The following is an 18,468-nucleotide window of genomic DNA, read 5'->3' on the forward strand; positions in this document are numbered from 1 at the left end:
TACCCCCCCCCAAGCCCCACCCCCACCCCTCTGCATGGCGATTAAGCTCAGAAAAGAACTTTTCCAAGTGGTTTGGGAAAATCCATTGCAGCATTAATTTTCTTTGCAGTGACTCGGATGAGAGATTAATTGGCTGGCATTGTCTGTTGTGTAATTTAAATACATCCTAAGCATTCTTCCTAAAGTTGCAGAGATGCTGCTTTGGGTCCTGCTGCCAGCCTGGGCCATGAATTGTTTCTCTGCACCTGGGCATGAGGTCTGAAAATGGAAAATCAAGAACTACGAACAGGAGCAAACGCCTTGAGTAAAGGTGGATAGGGACGGCCGCCGTTAGGGGGTGCATTGATTTAAGAACAGTAAGTGTTATGATATTCCTGCTGGATCATGCCGGCTGGGAATTATGGGACTTGCAATCCAGACCTTCGTTTCATGCTCAGCTTCCTAAAAAGCCTCCAGCTGTCTCTAGTGGTCCCGCCTACATACATCTGGAGTGCGTTCAGCGGTGCCTTCCTGGGAGATGACTTCATCTCTGACGCAGCCCTCGCTTGCTATGCTCCTTCACCCACCTGCTCTCTCATCTCTGGGAATCAACACTGACTTCTCATCTTTAATGCATCGCTGTGTCAGACAGAGAAATGACACACCAGGGACTAGTGTGTGTGTTTCCCTGGGGGGAAAAGAAACATGCCGGGGATCGATCTGAGCAGGAATATGCAAATAGCATCATCGTCTAACCTCTTGACACGTGCAGAGGGCTTTCGCAACCAGCCACCAACATGGGTTGCCACTTTCTCCCTGGCCAGAGGCTGTGTGCACCTTTTGCAGTTGTCTTACAGAAATTCAGAATTTCAGAAATTCAACAAGTCAAGCCTCTGCCTGTCACTAGATCGGGAGGTTGCTCCTGTTGGATTTCTGCCTGCCACGTGTATGTGTGTGTGTGTGTATACACACACACACACACACACACACAGATTGCCCATTTATTCATTTAATTTATTTTGCCACCCAACCGACAGAGGTCCTCGGGGCAGTTTGCAATTGTGAAAAACCAGCACGACAACCCCCAAACATCAATAAAATGACAACAATGGAAGCAACGGGATGGGAATTCAGAGGAGCCTTTTATTACGGCAGGGTTCGGCCATGTTTTAAGGAGGCGCAGGGAGGAGAGGGAAGGAGGGAGGGAAAGGGGGTGTAAAGTTTGGCAACCCTTCTCCCTAATCTCAGATTTATGCTTGTTCCTGTTACTTGAAAGTGAGCAGAAAATACACTTCGCCTGTGCTCAGAGACACCCTGGTTGCTCCTTCACATGTTCCAGGGCTCAACCACCAGGGCCTGGCCAGAACGAAAGCAGAAAGCCATGTCATCTTCCCCCCACCATGTCTTCCTGACTATATCACCTCCTGTGCTCACAGGTAATGTGAGCCGTAATTGCAGCCTCCAACTCTCCAAAGTTTAATTAAAAGGCAGAGAGACAGCGGGTGCTGTGGCTCACGGCTGCTTCTACATCCCACTCTTTTTCTAAGCCCTGCTCCTCCCCCATCTGGGCGTCTTGCAGTTCCTGGGCAGTGTAAGGGAAATGCACTCTGCGCATGCTGAGGGGCACCCTTTATTACTTCCCCCATACATTCCAGGCCTCAACCACTGTTTCTGTCCAGCCCAAAAAGATTGCCTGGAGGCCAACCCTACCACGCCTAAGAATAATGATAATTTTTAAAGGCCAGCAGCCCACTTTATGGGTTCTCTAGTTGGAGATGTCTAACTGGTTGCATCAGCCTGAAGGGAAGTGAGGCTGCGACCAGGAAACTATGTCCCAGGGGAGGAGAACAGTCCCAGCACAGATTCTTTGGAGGCCTGCAGCTTCTCTCCGATGGAATTAATCACCGGTCCCCCACAGGCCGTTACATCTCATCGGCGTGCATTTGCTTCGCTGGGTCTTTGTCTGGCTTGGGCCTCGTCGATTTCATCAGCAAACCTTTCTTTGGTTCCACCTCGGGGGTCTGCAGCACCTCCGGATTGGATGTGTCCGGCATCACCTTCTCCCTGAAGATGCGGGCGGTCCCGTTGGCCCCTTGCCCCTCGTTGCTGGTGCCAGGACTCTCCTGTGCTAGCTCAATTTGAACCCGAGGCGATTCTGGATCAGGGGCAGCAGCGGGGGGTTCCTCCGGATCAGAGAGCCCCCCTTTGGTCAAGATGTTTCGGGAGATCACTGGAGGAGAAGGGAAGGCACGTCATGAGGGGCCATTTCTGGGGCTGATGCCTGTGGGTTTCACAACGGGCCCCCATAGCCAGAAATGTTGCGTCAAGGGGAAGCTTAATAAATCCAGCGCATAACACAGAGATAGCTTGATACGTTGAAGGTTTATAGGCCAAGCAATGCTATACTCCGGGTGTAGCGGAAGATGGGTTGCAGCGACTGAAATTGATAAGACTTTCTGGTATTTTGTAGATGTGATTAGATTTGTGTGTATTGTGAGCTAACGGTGAGTACTGGAAAGTATTCTTGGGGATGGGGCAAAGAAGGTTGCCCCATGTGGGTTAGTTAAGTATTGGAAGCAGAAAGCTGCTTGACTTAGGAGGGAAACCTTAATTAAGGGGCACCTGGTATCATTGAATGATAGAATAGTAGGGTTGGAAGGGACCTACAAGACCATCGAGTCCAACCCCCTGCTCAATGCAGGAATCCCAGTCAGAGCATCCCTGACAGGTGGCTGTCCAGCCTCGTCTTGAGCGCCTCCAGTGTGGGAGAGCCCCCCACCTCCCTAGGGAATTGGTTCCATTGTTGTATTGCTCTAACAGTCAGGACGTTTTTCCTGATGTTCAGCTGGAATCTGGCTTCCTGTCATTTGAGCCCGTTATTCCATGTCCTGCACTCTGGGATGAGGGAGAAGAGATGCTGGCCTTCCTCTCTGGGACAACCTTTCAAGTCCTTGAGGAGCGCTATCCTATCTCCCCTCAGTCTCCTCTTCTCAAGGCTAAACATGCCCAGTTCTTTCAGTCTCTCCTCACAGGGCTTTGTTTCCAGTCCCCTAATCATCTTCATTGCCCTCCTCTGAGTTTGTCTGCATCCTTCTTAAAGTGTGGTACCCAGAACTGGACACAGTACACAAGATGAGCCCTAACCAGTGCTGAGTGGATGGGAATGGTAAACCAGGCTGCATTGGTAAACCAGGCTGCATTGGGAGGTGGTCCTATTAGGAACCAGGAATAGTGGTATGACCACATCTGAAAATTAGATGAGGCCATGAACATCGGAGTTTTAAAAGATAAGGGTTTGATCTCTTTGGGAGAGAGATCTTGGGAGGATGACAAACCTACCAAACTGCTCCCTCTGTCCACCATGCCTTCCATTTAGGTCCATGTGAAACATTGATATTAACTGTTAGATTGAGAAGAATGTGGGTTTTACTACATTCACAGTATGCTTGCTGTCATTTCCATTATCCTTTTAGCGATTAGAACTTGCGTGTATTTAGGGATGTTTGTGATCTGCCTTAACATAATGGAAGCATGTTATTCTCTTAGACTGTTGGAGCAATAAAGGTATATTCCTTCATACCAGATTTGTATCATCTGGCTTGAGAGAAGCTTCAAGGATCGCTTCCCACGTGTTAATGCCTGATGCCCCAAACACTCAGTGAGGACTTGTAAATCTGTCACAGAGGGGGCTGTGTCAGTAAAGCTGCTGCATTCTCCCATGGCCGGGAGAATCTCAGATACACCCATTCAACTAAGGGAAACAAGGTAGTCGGATGGAGCGAGAGTAAGTTACTTGTCTCACAGGGGGATGCAACCCGGTGCCCTCCAGGAGTACCACTGCCATTGTCACAGACCATGGGCCCCGCTGGCTGGGACTGATGGGAGATGTAGTCCAACATATTTGGAAGGCACCAGGTTGCCTTACATTCCAATTCCGCTGGGATGACGTACCTCTGTGACAGCACAGAGGTCACCCTGCTGTAGGTCTTGGTGTATTCAAGGGGTTTTACTGGCGTGTCTGTTGAGCAGGTGGCCAGTGTCAGGTCTAGAACTTCACCGTATGAAAGCAATGACTGTATTTTGCTGTTCGTTTGCAGGATCTGGTATTCAGAGGTAGACTCCGTCGGTCCATGGGTGCCCCATTTGGCCATCGTGGTTTCCTCGGGGAAAACCGGCTGCCTATTCAATCGGTCTCTTTTTCTGTCCGCACTTTTCCTTGCTCTCTGACCTTCTGTCTGCCCCCATAGTTACCTCCAGAGGGTTTGTAGTCATCCCGACTGATCTGGGTTCCACCGAGCAACGAGCTGTAGCTGGGCAGGATCAGGAGCCCAAGGGAGAAGGTGAGGATCTGTCAGGTGGAAGGATTGGAAAGTGGGTTTATTGGTGCAGAAGAAACCACGGGATATATAGTGCGATCAGTCAGAAGGGACTGAGCCAGAGTCAGTAAGGTGTAGTGGTTAGCGCATTGGACTGGGACTCAGGAGACCCGGGTTCTAGTCCCCGCTCGGCCATGAAGCTGACTGGGTGACTTTGGGCCAGTCCCTGATTCTCAGCCTAACCGACCTCTCAGGGTTGTTGTGAGGATAAAACAGACAAGGAGGACCATGTAAGCTGCCTTGGGTTCCTTGCAAGAGGAAAAAAGGTGGGGTATAAATGTAATTATAACTAGGGTACGATTTCTGACTGTAGGAGCAAGATTCTCAATAGAGTTTCACTCCTGTTGATTTGTGATTAAATTGCAAAAAACCCCACCCCCCACCCCCAAACAAAATAAAATTAAAAAGCGGTATATTTTAATAGCATTCATCTTTGTCTGTAAACTGGATTTGGACTGTACAGCTCTATTAATGGAGCGGGGGGAGGGGAACCTATGGCCCACCAGATGTTCTTGGACTACACCTCCCATCATCCATGACCACTGGCCAGGCAGGCTTGGGGCTGATAGGAGTTGGAGTCTAGCAACATCTAGAGGCCTGCTGGTCCCCCCCCCCGCACCCCGAAATAGAGACAGTCTCCTTCAAACAGACGACTGTCCTTTTTAAAGTGGGACACATGGCCACCTTACCCAAGAGTGTGCTGGCATTTTGCTTTTTCCAGGATCACTGTCCCCCACCTTTCTCCCTCCCCACACGTACCACGAGGCAGGTGGTAGTCTGTGCTGCCTTGGTGGATGTCTGCTTGATGAGTCTTTGCAGCCTCTGTAACTGATCCAGCAGCGACCTGCAGGAAGAAATAATGTCAAACAGTATTTGGATCCTTCTATTTCCATAAGGACTGGAAACTTGATTCTTTTAATGAAAGCTGAAAATGCAAAGCAGTGTATGTGTTGGAATCTCCTTGAGTGGGAGCAGGCTCCCAGGACCTCCCTCCCCATGTGGCTATGGCTCTGCCCACAGTACCCATTATGGGGCAGCCCTCTCCGGCTGAACCCCGTTGCTGCTTCCTGCTCAATGGTGAAAAATGCAACAGGGGACGTTTGTCCTGGAGCTTCAGGAATGGAAGAAAGTAGCACCTGTTGAACCTCTCACCATTTGGCAGCTTTGACAAGGCCCCAATTCTTTGGAGGAAAGGGCTCTCTGCACATCCTCAGAGGCACCCTTTCCTTATTACCTCACACATTTCACGGTTGGGCTGCAGCATTAATCTACCTCTGCATACCAGATGCTGCGGAAACGCAGAGGACAGGGGCTGTTGATGCCACACCCCGCTTGTGAACGTCCCAGAAATATCTTGCTGGCCACCGCTGGAAATGGGACGCTTCGGCGAACGTTTCCCGAGAACCGCGCTCCTGTTTGCGTTCATGGTTGCAAATGGGACATGTGTGTATGATTTCCGTACAGGAGCGAAATGTTCATACATCCCTAGATTTGAGTCAGGCCTTTCCATGGAACACAGCAGAGAGTGGGATGGGGGAGCCAGGACTCCTGGGTCCCGTCGCCTGGCGGGAGAGGATGGGGAAGTGATAAACTTACACATTGTGCGTCTCCAGCTCCTGCACTTTCCTCCTCAGCTCCTGGTTATGGGCTGAGCATGTGGTCACCCTGCCGAGGAAAGAGCAAAGGGAAAACCAGTTACATTTTGTCCACCCTATGGCAGAGGTCAGGAGCTCACATCCCTCCAGATATTGTTGAACTACAACTCCCATCATCCCTGACCATCAACCATACTGCCAGAGGACTGTAGGCTCCTCACCCCTGGCTGATGGAAACAGGGACCCGGGTCAGCCGGGAGTCCGGTATGGGGACGAGAAGCTGGTCTGTAAAGGGCAAGTGAGCCCCTTGACCCACCCCCACAAAATACAGCTTCCTCCCCCCCCCCGCTCTCACCGGCTCTCCAGCCCGTCGATGTATTCTTTCTTGCGCCGGCGGCTGTCCTGAGCCGATTGCTTGTTGCGGATTTTCCTCCGCACCTTCTTCAGGATACGCTCTTCTGCCTGTGTGCAAGGAGGGAGGGTGAGAGTCAGTACCTGCCCCAGATTTGCGGGGGGACCTTTGGGCAAGACTCCCGCAATGGGCCCCCTCCCTCAGTGAGTCTTTCTTCTCACCACCATGGCCATCATTTCTCCTCCTCCTCTTTCTCATTGTCGCTACCGTTTGCTTGCTTGGCAGGCAGAGAGCCGGGGAGCAAGTCAGCCAGGGGTCATAGAATCATAGACTCATAGAATAGTAGGGTTGGAAGGGGCCTACAAGGCCATCGAGTCCAACCCCCTGCTCAATGCAGGAATCCAAGTCAGAGCATCCCTGACTGGTGGCTGTCCAGCCTCGTCTTGAATGCCTCCAGTGTGGGAGAGCCCCCCACCTCCCTAGGTCATCGGTTCCAGTGTCGTATTGCTTTAACAGTCAGGAAGCTTTTCCTGATGTTCAGCCGGAATCTGGCTTCCTGTCACTTGAGCCCATTATACCATGTCCTGCCCTGTGGGATGATTGAGAAGAGATCCTGGCCTTCCTCTCTGTGACAACCTTTCAAGTACTTGAAGAGCACTATCCTATCTCCCCTCAGTCTTCTCAGGGCTAAACATGCCCACTTCTTTCAGTCTCTCTTCACAGGGCTTTGTTTCCAGTCCCCTGATCATCTTTGTTGCCCTCCTCTGAACCCTCTCCAGTTTGTCTGCATCCTTCTTCAAGTGTGGTGCCCAGAACTGGACACAGTACTCCAGATGAGGCCTAACCAGTGCTGAGGAGAGGGGAACTAGTACTTCCCGGGATTTGGAAGCGATGCTTCTATGAATGCAGCCCAAAAGAGCATTTGCCTTTGTTGCAGCCACATCACATTGTTGGCTCATATTCAGCTTGTGATCGACAACAGTTCCAAGATCCTTCTCGCTTGTAGTGTTGTTGAGCCATGTATCCCCCATCTTGTAACTGTGCATTTGGTTTCTTTTTCCTAGGTGCAGAACTTGGCATTTATCCCTATGAAATGTCATTCTGTTGTTTTCTGCCCAGCGCTCCAGTCTATCAAGATCACTTTGAATTTTGTTTCTGTCTTCCAAAGTATTAGCTATCCCGCCCAATTTTGTGTCATCTGCAAATCTGATCAGCATTCCCTGCACCTCCTCCTCCAAGTCATGAATAAAAATGTTGAAGAGCACTGGGCCCAGGACTGAGCCCTGCGGTACCCCGCTCGTTACCTCTCCCCAGTTTGAGAAGGTCCCATTGATAAGCACTCTTTGAGTCCGATTCTGTAGCCAACTGTGGACCCCCCGGATCGTTGTTTCATCTAGCCCACTTTGAGCTAGTTTGCTCATCAGGAGATCATGGGGCACTTTGTTGAAAGCTTGCTGAAGTCGAGGTATATGATGTCTACAGCATTCCCACGGTCCACAAGGCCAGTGGGTGCCTCCAGCGGCACCCATGAAGGGGTCCCCAATGTCTGAATGCCACCCATTCAAAGACTGAAAGCATTGTAAGGTCCTCAGTCCATTGCATTATAGGAGGGGAGTGTTTCAGTACCAGCCTTTTAGCTGCCGAAAGGGTGCGGAGAATCCCTTTCCGCTGACCTTTCGTTAGTTTCCATGAAGCAGGTAAATAATTTAAAAGAGCCTGTACATCAGTTAATATCACAGACTGTTCCAGTACAAAATTTATGTGTAATAACCTCCCGCCCCCAAAGAAGAAACTACTGGGCTTTGCCAAAACATATGCTTAAAAGAAGTGTTAACTGTACTGCACCGCCAGCAATTAGCCGAATTCGACAATCCCTTATTAAAGAGACACTGCGGTGTCCAACAGGCATGAAAGAAAAGTTTTTGCTGAATAAGATGCAGCCCAAGATCCACAGACACGACAGGCAGATGCCAAAGTGACGATCTGCTGATTAGGCATTTTGTGGTGGTGCCCACAGCATGGTCTCAAATTCCCAAATGTGCCCACTGGCCCAAAAAGGTTGGGGACCCCTGAAGTAGGTAGTGTCGTCCCCTGTTCCCCCTTCCCACCACCACCTTTAACTGGGCCGGAGCTCTGGAACTGCCTGCTGAGGTTCCCTTTCTGTTGTTGTTCCACTGGAAGGGTCTTTATTATTCAGCGTTTTTATCCAGGCGGGCCTTTGGCCCATAAGCGGGTCTGCTGCTGAAGGGTGTTAACTGGCTGGGTGCTGCTTATTTCTTTTACTGTTTTAATTGTGTTTTTGATTCATTTGTGTTTTTGTTACATTTTAATTCAGTTCACGTTTTGATCTTTGCTCGTATTCTCGTTGGCCTCCTGGAGCACCACTTTGGGATGGAAAGATGGGATGACCATCAAATAAATGAGAGAGCAACCCTATGGCCTCTAGACGGCGTCTGCGGGGTGTGTGTGTGTGTGTGTGCACAGGAAAGTTCAGATTCCTGGATCTGAGGTCAGAGACAGCACTCCGATCTCTGACCCAGCAGTCCGAGCTCCCCCCTGCTTTGCAGCCAGCGTGGACAGAACCGCACCGGCTGCCTCTCCGAGATCGCAAAGGGCACCCTTGGAGAGGAGGGAAAGGAGGTGATTCTCTGGGTGGGGAGGGGACTGGGGAGGCAGGCTTGCAAAGAATCCTGCAGCCTCCCAGCTTTCTTCCCTCCCGCTCCACAGAGCTCCAGTTAGACAGGTGAAAAAGCCAATCTAGCAAAAATGCGGAGCGGGAGGAGTGCAGAGGGGAGAACATCCTCTGCACTCTTCCCACTGTGCACAGGATGCCTGCCCGCTTCCGAGTTCAGAGGCTGATGGGCATCCTGACAGGATCGCACCCTAAATAAAATCTATACCATTTTTTAAGAAATATTCCAGTAAAAATGACTACACTGGAAGAAATCAAAACGCGTCTGAACTGGGCTCTGTCCCTTCCACCCTGGGGACTGCCACATACCTTGGTGAGGGGTAGGTTGCTGCCTAGCAAGACCCCCTCTTGGCTCAGCAGCCGTCTTTCTTCGTCCGTCAAGTAGAGTCCTGGTGGGAGGCATAGCTCTTCCAAAGGGTCCTGTCCCACACAGACACAGAGTTCGTTAGCTGATCACCTTTTGTGGCCTGGAGCTCCCTGCTTTAGGATCTGACTGTCCCTGATCCCACCAAGAGCCTGGACTTTCTTTTGTCACCATGGATTGGCTGGACAAAAGGGTCTCTGAGCACATGCAGAGGGACCCTTTCTCCCCATCACAGCTGATCCAGTCTGCCATCGGGGGCTCAACTTGGGGGGCTAATATGGAGATACCAGATACCATGCTGCTGACACCCACACGTGGCGGAAGGAGGGAATTAAAGGGACACCAGCCAGATCAATAAGGGAGCCTCATGACAGCAACAGGCCTCAGCAGGTCATGTGACGCTTTCTGACCGCTATAAAAACATCCGACTTTGTCCCCTGATACAGCACAATCTGGGTCTGACAGCCAGGTCTTTGGGGGCGGTCTCAAAGCTTCCTGTGCTAGCCTGAGCCCCTGAACATCTTAATTTATCAGTTCCTTACTGCTTACCTGGTCCCTAGTGATCTCTGGGACGTTGGGTTGGGCTGCATTCTCAAAGAGGCGGAATGACACTTCGCCCGGAACACAGGCCTCGGGGAGAATCATTGGGGGTGTCCAGTTCCCTGCGGGTGGGGAAGGGACCAAAAAAGCATGGTACCAGTCAGGGAGGGGTCAAGATTATGGGATGGACATGGTCCGAAGACCCCCCCCAGCCCCAAGTTAAAAAGGTCGACCCTGTCCAACCAGGTAAGTTCCCTTTCAGCGGATTTATTTATTTATTTCATTTCTGTACCGCCCCCAAATCAAAGCTCTCTGGGCGGCTGACAAAAATGAAAACCGCACAATACGACATGATCAAACATAATCCAAAACCATTAAAAGTTTAAAACAGAATAACAGCAAAGTAAAAACCAGCAGCAGTGTCAACTTCTAAACAGACAATAACACGTATAAAAACAAAACAAAATGGAAGGGCCTGAGAAAACAGAAAGGTCTTCACCTGGTGCTGGGAAGAGTACAGTGGAGTACCAGGTGAGCCTTTCTGGGAAGAGCATTTTGCAATTGGGATGCCAACACTGAAAAGGCCCTATCCTTGCCAGCAGCACCAGCCAGCCTGCACTCTGAGATCATCAACAGACGCCCTTCTCACTTGCCTGCCTTGAAGGATGGTTAGGTTGGCAACTACAAGGGGGGAATTTTGGCTAGCCACAGTGCACAGGGAGGGTAAGGTTAACCCTTTCCTCCCAACTGTGATCCCCCTGGAAATCTCCCCCCACATGGTAGCTAAGTTTAGGAAAAACCTCCTATTTGCACCAATGGGAAGATTTTTTCTAAACTTAATTGCCTTGCACAGGGAGGGTTGGAGGGGCATTGCAGCTTGTGGGGAGGGGAAGGTTAATTCAGCTGCACCCCCCTTGAAAATTGCCCTCTATATGGCAACTAAGCTGAGAAATAAAACACCTTCCATTGGAACCAGCGGACACTTAGAGCTTTTCTACACAAGGCATTTATAGTGCACTGGTGATTCCTTATGCATGGTTGTTCATGGGTTCTTTAGATGATGCCATGATCCTCCAGTTTCATTTCTGTTTTTTAAGAGCACTTTCCTGAGTTTCTTTAGAGTGGGGAAAATGGGGTATTATTTCTGATGGCAAAAGAAAAGGTATTTCCCGACTTGTGTATTTGCACAATAGCACAGCACCACCTACAGTTTATGTAGTGGAAAAGCAGGAAAGGAAAAGCTTTTTGTGTAGTGCTCGGAGCTCAATCCTGCAACGAAACTGAAAGTAGATACGGCAAATAACAGCCTTGTGTAGAAAAGCTCTCAAGGCTCTGGGGAACTGATCTGGGGCCGTGGAAAATAGATCTGGGACTAGCAAAACCCCTGGGTATTTGCAAATTGTTGCCACACACACCCCTCCCATGTCCCACACTTACCTAGGGAGCTAGAGAAGACACGATCAGGCAGGCCTGCATCCTTCACCATCCCCGTGTCACAGATAACCTCGTAGATGACGGTAGGGGATAGGTCTTGGAGATTTGGCTCGTTTTGCAGAGGGGTGTCCACGCAGCGATCATCTGAGATCCCGCTGTCGCTCTCCGGAGATGCAACGGGGCTCCTTGAATGGTAGATGTCATTGGGGTTGATTAGCAGCTGTAAGAGATCCTCTGTGTCGCTGTCGTTCGGTCCCTGAAGCAGAATCGTGGATTGGTTTTAATAGCACTGCTTTGGGGTTGCCAGTGTGTGTGTGTGTGTGTGTGTTTGCCTGTTGTCCCTGGAACGCTTAACTTGCTGGGGGCCGAGGAGGGAGATTTGAACAGGAGACTTCCTTAATTTGGACTCCAGGTTAATCCCCCAAGTGTCATTTGCACAGCCTTAGGCCAGCGGTGCAGAACCTCTTTCAGCCCAAGGTCCAAATCCAGTTTCAGAGAAGCTCTCGGGGGCTTCCTTCTAGTGCTGGGCGGAGCTGAAGGCAAAAGGGGCGTGGCCAAAAAACAGCCTGTTTTAGCTTAAACATTTGGCTCAAACATTTCTTACAAATAGATGAAGAAATAGTTAAAACAAACTAACAGTTTCATCTGGCCCAGCCCACCTGCGCTCTGCTGGGTCCCCAGGGCTCATAAGCTTTATTCGAAATGCATCCATAAGCATGGTCTTGAAGCAACAAGTTGGCTTTGGAGTCTGTAGCAGGGAAGGCGCCGTGGGAGATGAGTTCTTCCTGCCCCTCAAAGAGGTCATCCAGGAGACTGGAGCAGTTCGGATCCATGGCCTGAGATATGCAGACAGCATATTAATGGCTAAGAAACCTCGAAGTGGCCAAAAATTTCTCCCACATTTTTTTCCAGCATTCTCCTTCAATTTGATAGAAAAGAAATTGCTTTCGAAATTCAAAGGAGGAGACATTTTGGAGAAACCCTCATGGGCTGGATTTGGGGTTCTTGGGCTTACCCTACTGATGAGGTGGCTGAGGAGTGTGTGTAAGGGTCCTGTCTGTCATCGTACAGTAATCTCTGAGGCACCCTGTAGCCTCCTCGGCTTCCCTCACTTCAGCCAAAGCTGTCATGAGAAAGACATCATGAGGCAATTCCTCCCATGGGTCTTTTCCAGTTCAGAAAGTGCAGGTGGCCTGGGACACTAAAGAGCAGTGGAAAGACGTGGAAGAGAGAGAAAACACACACAGCCCCCTCGCAGTGATTAGGCGAGCTCAAAATGACGACCAAAAGAAATTCAAAATGCTGCCTCAGAAAAGTGGAAGCCTCGACACAGTTGATGCTGTTGCCACCTACAGAAGCAATGCAATAAACCAAAAACCCAGAGGGAAAAGAAAAGGGAGACCCTGTGCTGCAACCCCTACCAATAGTGAGCCCTGTCTGTCAGAAACCGTTGGAGAATTTCTCCTCCCCTAGGAGAAATTCGGTCAAGTTATCCTGCCAATTTCGCTGCCCGCAAATAGGATGGAGAATTCTGGGAGGCCATTTGTGCACAGCTCTACCTCAAAGTCCTTGGCTCAAACTTCACTTTCCTTTGTCAGCCTTAGGCAAGCTACTTTCCCTCTTGCCCTCAGCCTTTCCATCCATAATTTGGAGATGATGGTGATGGTGGTGCCAGGTTGCTTGTATGGATAACAAATGTCTGTGAAGCTTTTTGAACACTCAGGCTGCGATCCTGCATGCACGTACCTGGGGGTGAGCCCCATTGAACTCAGTGGGTCTTACTTCTGGGTAAGCATGTCTAGGATTGTGCTACAAGGCTTCAGTCCCATTCTTGCTCACCTGGGAACAAGATCCATTGACCTTTCTTGCTTATGAGTAGATATGTACAGCAGGGATGCTGAACCTCTTTCAGCTTGGGGGCTGTATTCCAGTGGTGGGCAGGGCTTGAGGCAAAAGGGGCGCCCCCCCAAAGCCAAAAAATGCCTGCATATTTTTGCTTTAAGCTCTTCCTGCCAGGAACTATAGGGCATAGTCCGAAGGCACGGGAGGCAGCCCCCTTGCTGAAGCTTAGCAGGTTTGGGTCTGGTCATTGCTTGGAGGGGAGACCACCTGGGAACCACATGTAGCCCACCTTGAGTTCCATGAAGGAAGAAAGGTGAGATATAAGTGTAATAAATAAATAAATAACAATAAATAAATAACTACAGCTTAGGAGAGGCATTTCAACCTTTTAGAACGGGGACTGGAATGAGGAAAAGACTGTGTGAAAGCCGGGAAAACACCAAACGTTTGGTGGTTGGGGAAAAGAGGGTGGAGACAGGAGAAAGAGTCCCGTCTGGGGGTTTTGGGGCACCTTGGAGGGCCCGATTGGGTCCCCAAGAGGGCCAAATGTGGCCCTCAGGCCTGAGTCTCTGCACCCCTGCCATAGTGAAAAGCATGCAAACCACATGACAGTTGTTGAGTCTGACGACCATACGTGTGTGGAGTTTCCCCAGTATACACCCTGGTTCATGCTGGACGGCACTACATTGTGCGTGGTATGTGTGCGTGTGCATGGTGCTCGCATTCGAAGCTGCCTTTGCACACCCATGTTGCCTCAACGCGGCGACAGGTGCACACCTGCGTAATTCACAAAGCAACTCTGTGCACCTTCCGGGTTACACACACAGAATAATCTTTGCGCCATCTCTGGCTGTTTCCCCCGAAACCTGCATAACATTCATTGCCCTTGTGGTGAAGTGGTTACAATGTTGGACGAGGGCCGGGCAGAGTTGGGTTCAAATCCACGAAGCTCGTTTGAGCCCGTCATTGTTTCTTAGCTTAGCCTACCTCATAGGTTTGTCGTGAGGATCAAAACAGCTGTCAGGAGCCTCATTTGCGCAGCCCCCAGTTCCCTGGAGTTCAAGATGAAGACAAAATAAATACATCAGTCTGTGAGCTCTAGCTTACAGAAGCTTGCACAACAGTAAAATGTGTTTGCTTTGAAAGGCGCTTGGAAATCCTCTGTGGTTTTCGCTGCAACAGAATAACCCAGTTACGCTTCCAAAGAAAGTTGATCTCCTGCTGGAGAAGCCTTCATTCCCCCAAGCCTTACCTTTTTTTCCAGCTCGAGTCCAAAAGCGTGCGTGGGGGAAACTGAGCTGCTGGTTCCCGAACAGAGCAACGGGCTTTACAGAGCTTTACATCCAGCCTGCATCGAAACAAGGAAGCTTCCGTACAGGATCTTGACATCCTGGAACTGGTCTGCCAAGACCCACCCACGGTCTGTAAACCAATTAAAAGGGCCGAAGGGGTCCAGGTATACGCGCACACCTGTCTAGGCAGTGTACAATTGGATAAGGAAAACTCTCGCATAAAATAACGTTTTACGTTTATTTTTTAAAATAAATTCATTTAAGCATTTGTTGTTTTAAAGTTGTAAATTTGTTTTTATGAAAGCTTTGAAACTGTTTTAAAAGTTTTAACTTGTTTTAAAATAAAGCCTTTAATCCTATGCATATTTCAGTGGAAAAAGTCCTACACCTCCCTAGCCAGCCACGCTATGTGAACGTTCATAGGCTTGCACCCTAAAGGTGCAATCCTATGCATGTTTAGACAGATAAAAGTCCTACAATTCCCATGGCAGGCTGGGGAATGCTGGGAGTTGTGGGACTTTTTTTCTGTTTAAACGTGCATAGAATTGTGCCTTAAATTGTTTTAGGTCTTAACTGTAAGTTGCCTTGGCGGCCCTATTTGGTACAATCCGGATTTATATACAAATAAAGACCCAATCCTATGCATGTTTAGACAGAAAAAAGTCACAGAACCCTAAATTGTGTTATGTTTTAATTTAATCAGCCCCCCTCTTTGGGCCAAAAGGAGACTCACATTCATAAATAAAAAAGGGCACATTCCTATGCATGTTTAGACAGAAAAAAAGTCCTATTAGACAGAAAAAAGTCCCTGGCTGGGGAATGCTGGGAGTTGTAGGGTTTTTTTTAATCTATTTAAACATTGTGCCCTAAATGCAGTCCTAAGTAAGTTCAGTGCAGTCCTAATTAAATTTTAGAGTAAATGGTCTAAAATTCTGTCAAACTTCATTCTGAATTAATCAGGTTGCAACAAATTCTGGTTTCTCTCCCCCCCAGATTTATGAATCTGTTTCATAAAACAAATGTTTCATAAAAACAGAGGGAAGATGTATGTGTGCAGATGCCAGGGTGAAATATTTATATATTGTTTAAAATGTTGCTATTTATCTAAAATGTTGCTATTCCACGTTGCCTTTAAAAAGTCCAGGGAGGCAAATGGCAAGGATAATACAAAATACAATAAAACATTCAAATTCACCACTAGCACCACCACCACAGAAACCCAACATCTGAAGAATCATCAGCAGATTAAAAACTCAATAGGTAACAATAATTTAATGGAAGTAGTTACAAAAAGAAAGAGATTATATGAACTTCTACCCGCCCCCAATCCATACCATACAAACAATAAAACCCTAAAAAGGTGCGTGGCTCAGTTTTCCCCAACCTGGTGCCCTCCAGATATTTCAGACTACAACTGGGCAAGTCTGTTCTTTCTCCACCTTAGTTTTTCTGTCTGTGAAATGGGTACTTTTGTGTCTTCATCCACACATTTGTAAATGAGGGTGAATGAGGAGTGTGAGAGGCAGGCAAGGAGGGCAGAAGGAGGGCTGATAAGTAGGAGAAAAAAATCTTAAACCCTTATTTATTTATTTATTTATTTGATGTATTAGCTGCCCATCTGGCTGTCTGCCCGGCCACTCTAGGCAGTGTACAATACTAATAACAAATTTACATTACAATGCCTGAAACATCAATGATGATTCAGAGGGAAACACACTCTGCACATGCCCTAAAGACATTTACTTTCTTTCATTAATTCTTTCTTTCTGAAAAGATGGAATTACCTGTACCTTTTCAACATCGGAGGACTTCCTCTGAGTGCCTCTTCTGAAAGAGGCTCAGAAGGTGGCAACAAGGGAGAAGGCCTTCTCAGTGGTGGCCCCCGATTATGGAACAAAGTCCCCACTGAGGCCTGCCTAGCACCAACACTGTCTTCTTTCCAGTGGCAGGATAAGACTTTCCTCTGTTCCCAGCCATTTAATGGCATTTGATGGGCCATGTAAGGCATCCGTCATATTGTTCATGGTCATCACTGATGTTTTCTGGGGTGGTTGTATTTTAATGTTTAATTGTTGCAGCTCTTTTGAGATTTGCACGTTTTAATTCTATCGCAAGTTGCCTCGGGTCTTTTGTTGTTGTTGGAAAAGGCACCTAAGGAAATAATAACGACGAGGGCGGCAAATTCCAGGCCTGACTGAGATGAAATCCGAGCTGCACACTGGCCTGGCCTTGCCCCCTTCTCCTCCCCGCTTTGCAACATTTCCCTTTTAAGCAGTGTGGCGACTGCTCTGGGTTGACCCTGAGAAGGTGGGGCCAGTGTGTTTCCTTCTTCCCTTACAGTGGTGACAAATTCCAGAGGAGAAGCCCTAAAGGTCTGTCACTGCATGCTCAACAAAGGGCATTGTGCTGGCACTGTAAAGTCTGACCGGTTCCTCTTGGTGGAAGTTTTCACCTGAACCGGGGAGTCTATTTCCTCCGATGCACAGAAAAGTGGATGAAGGCCACAGATGTTTCCCCCGCGATCAATCTGCTAGCCTTGAAGTGCTGCTTGGTTGCATTTTGACCTCATAGCAGAGTTTCTCAAAATGTATAAACTGTCCCTCACCCATGGCTTAAACTTGCTGTATCCTCCTGAGCAACCTACATTGGCAACTAGGGCTTTGGCTGGGCCAGGACGCATGGATCCCTGCCCCAAATCTGTTTTCCTAAGGCCCCAAATCTTTCCCTCAGAGCTGTGAGTGTCCTTTAGTTCCAGATGAAGGGTTTTTTCCCCTAAGCTCAGGGCACCATCCTAGGCACGTTTAGACAGAAAAAAGTCCTACAATTCCCAGAATCATGCAGCCCGCTGGCTGGGGGATGCTGGGAGTTGTTGGACTTTTTCTGTCTAAATGTGCGGAGGATTTCACCTTTAATTGCCACATGGGGGCGATTTTCAGTGGGGATCTCGGCTCTCCCCTCGGCACATGCTGGAACATCCACCACACCACACACACACAGGTTTGGGGGAATGGCTCTACCAGTAGGCAGAGGTGAGGTGGCAGCAAACTGTTACTTAAGGCGAAATCTTATGCATGTTAAGACAGAAAAAAGATCCTACGACTCCCAGCATGCCCCAGCCAGCTATTCTGGCTGGAGCATGCTGGGAGTTGTAGGACTCTTTTTCTGTCTAAACATACATAGGCTTATGCCCTTAATTCGTTTTTCTTGCTTTTACCCCCATGGAGAGGTACTTGCGCATTTTATTTTATTGTAATGCATCAGATGCCAATATAACTTGATCGGCCTTCGGTAAAATGGACCTTAACTTTGGAGAGCACCATTTGTTGCTCTGCCTCAGGCCTCAAGATGTCTTGCCAAAGGTTGCAGAGGGCTCTCCACTCCCAAAACCCGAAGGAAACGAGAAGAAATCCCCAAAGCAACCAAATGACGACTGGCCACAGAATTCTGCCTCACTGTTGTGTGTGTGTGTGTGTGTGGGTGTGCACACACAGAGGGAACAGAAAACTGGGAGAGAGAGAGAATGTAATGGAGTATCCTGGACGTGGATATGGCTGATTGGCTGGAACCCTGAATAAGAGCCCTATAGACTCCCACATTTTGTTGCAGGTCGCCTTTGGGGATTTACTGCAGAAGGAAATAAGTCCAGATGTTTGGGACTTCAACTCCCAGAAGCCCCTGCCAGCATAGCCAATGGTCAGGAATGCTGGGAGTTGAACATCTGGAGAGCTACTTTCTGCCCACCCCGATTTAGTGAATGTCAAACCGTCCTTATTGCATCCTTTGATTTATTTTAAGAACACAAGAAGATCTATGCCAGATCGAACCAAGGACCATCTAGTCCAGCATTCTGTTGGCACTGTGGCCAACCAGCTGTTGACCAGGAACCCACAAGCAGGACACAAGTGCAACAGCACCCTGCCACCCATGTTCCCCAGCAACTGGTGTACGTAGGCAGACTGCCTGATTACTGGAGGTAGCATAGACTATTTAGCCATTGATAGC

General features: G+C 48.8%; 1 protein-coding gene across 6 annotated transcripts; it reads right to left on the minus strand.

Annotated features, from left to right (window-relative positions):
• Nucleotides 1–1,090: 1,090 nt before the first annotated feature.
• CREB3L4 (cAMP responsive element binding protein 3 like 4) lies at nt 1,091–14,529 on the minus strand. 6 transcript variants are annotated; one of them, XM_084824164.1, is made up of 12 exons: nt 14,427–14,529; nt 14,162–14,226; nt 12,348–12,455; nt 11,992–12,168; nt 11,336–11,588; nt 9,908–10,020; nt 9,304–9,414; nt 6,306–6,412; nt 5,952–6,020; nt 5,115–5,199; nt 4,231–4,327; nt 1,100–2,209 (listed from the first exon to the last, which is right to left on the minus strand). In XM_084824164.1, exons 4-12 carry the CDS (start codon nt 12,163–12,165, stop codon nt 1,902–1,904), a joined length of 1,317 nt encoding a protein of 438 aa, XP_084680290.1. In that variant the 5' UTR covers nt 12,166–12,168; nt 12,348–12,455; nt 14,162–14,226; nt 14,427–14,529; the 3' UTR covers nt 1,100–1,901. The 6 variants fall into 6 exon arrangements, with proteins under 6 accessions (XP_084680289.1, XP_084680290.1, XP_084680294.1 ...); XM_084824168.1 differs by having other exon boundaries at nt 1,106–2,209; nt 11,336–11,517; XM_084824169.1 differs by having other exon boundaries at nt 1,106–2,209; nt 11,336–11,517; nt 12,348–12,533.
• Nucleotides 14,530–18,468: the final 3,939 nt, after the last annotated feature.

The sequence above is a fragment of the Heloderma suspectum genome, chromosome 17 (assembly GCF_057233095.1).
Source record: "Heloderma suspectum isolate Gila_16-S chromosome 17, 16-S_ref, whole genome shotgun sequence".
Lineage (NCBI taxonomy): Eukaryota > Metazoa > Chordata > Lepidosauria > Squamata > Helodermatidae > Heloderma > Heloderma suspectum.

Excerpts from the sequence above, each read along its gene's own strand:
- CREB3L4 (XM_084824163.1), bottom strand. The coding sequence starts at position 12,165 with ATGGATCCGAACTGCTCCAGTCTCCTGGATGACCTCTTTGAGGGGCAG. Across the intron at positions 11,589-11,991 it reads GGGGACCCAGCAGAGCGCAG|GGACCGAACGACAGCGACAC; the intron begins GTGGGCTGGGCC and ends ATTCTGCTTCAG. Across the intron at positions 10,021-11,335 it reads TGTCTTCTCTAGCTCCCTAG|GGAACTGGACACCCCCAATG; the intron begins GTAAGTGTGGGA and ends CCCCACCCGCAG.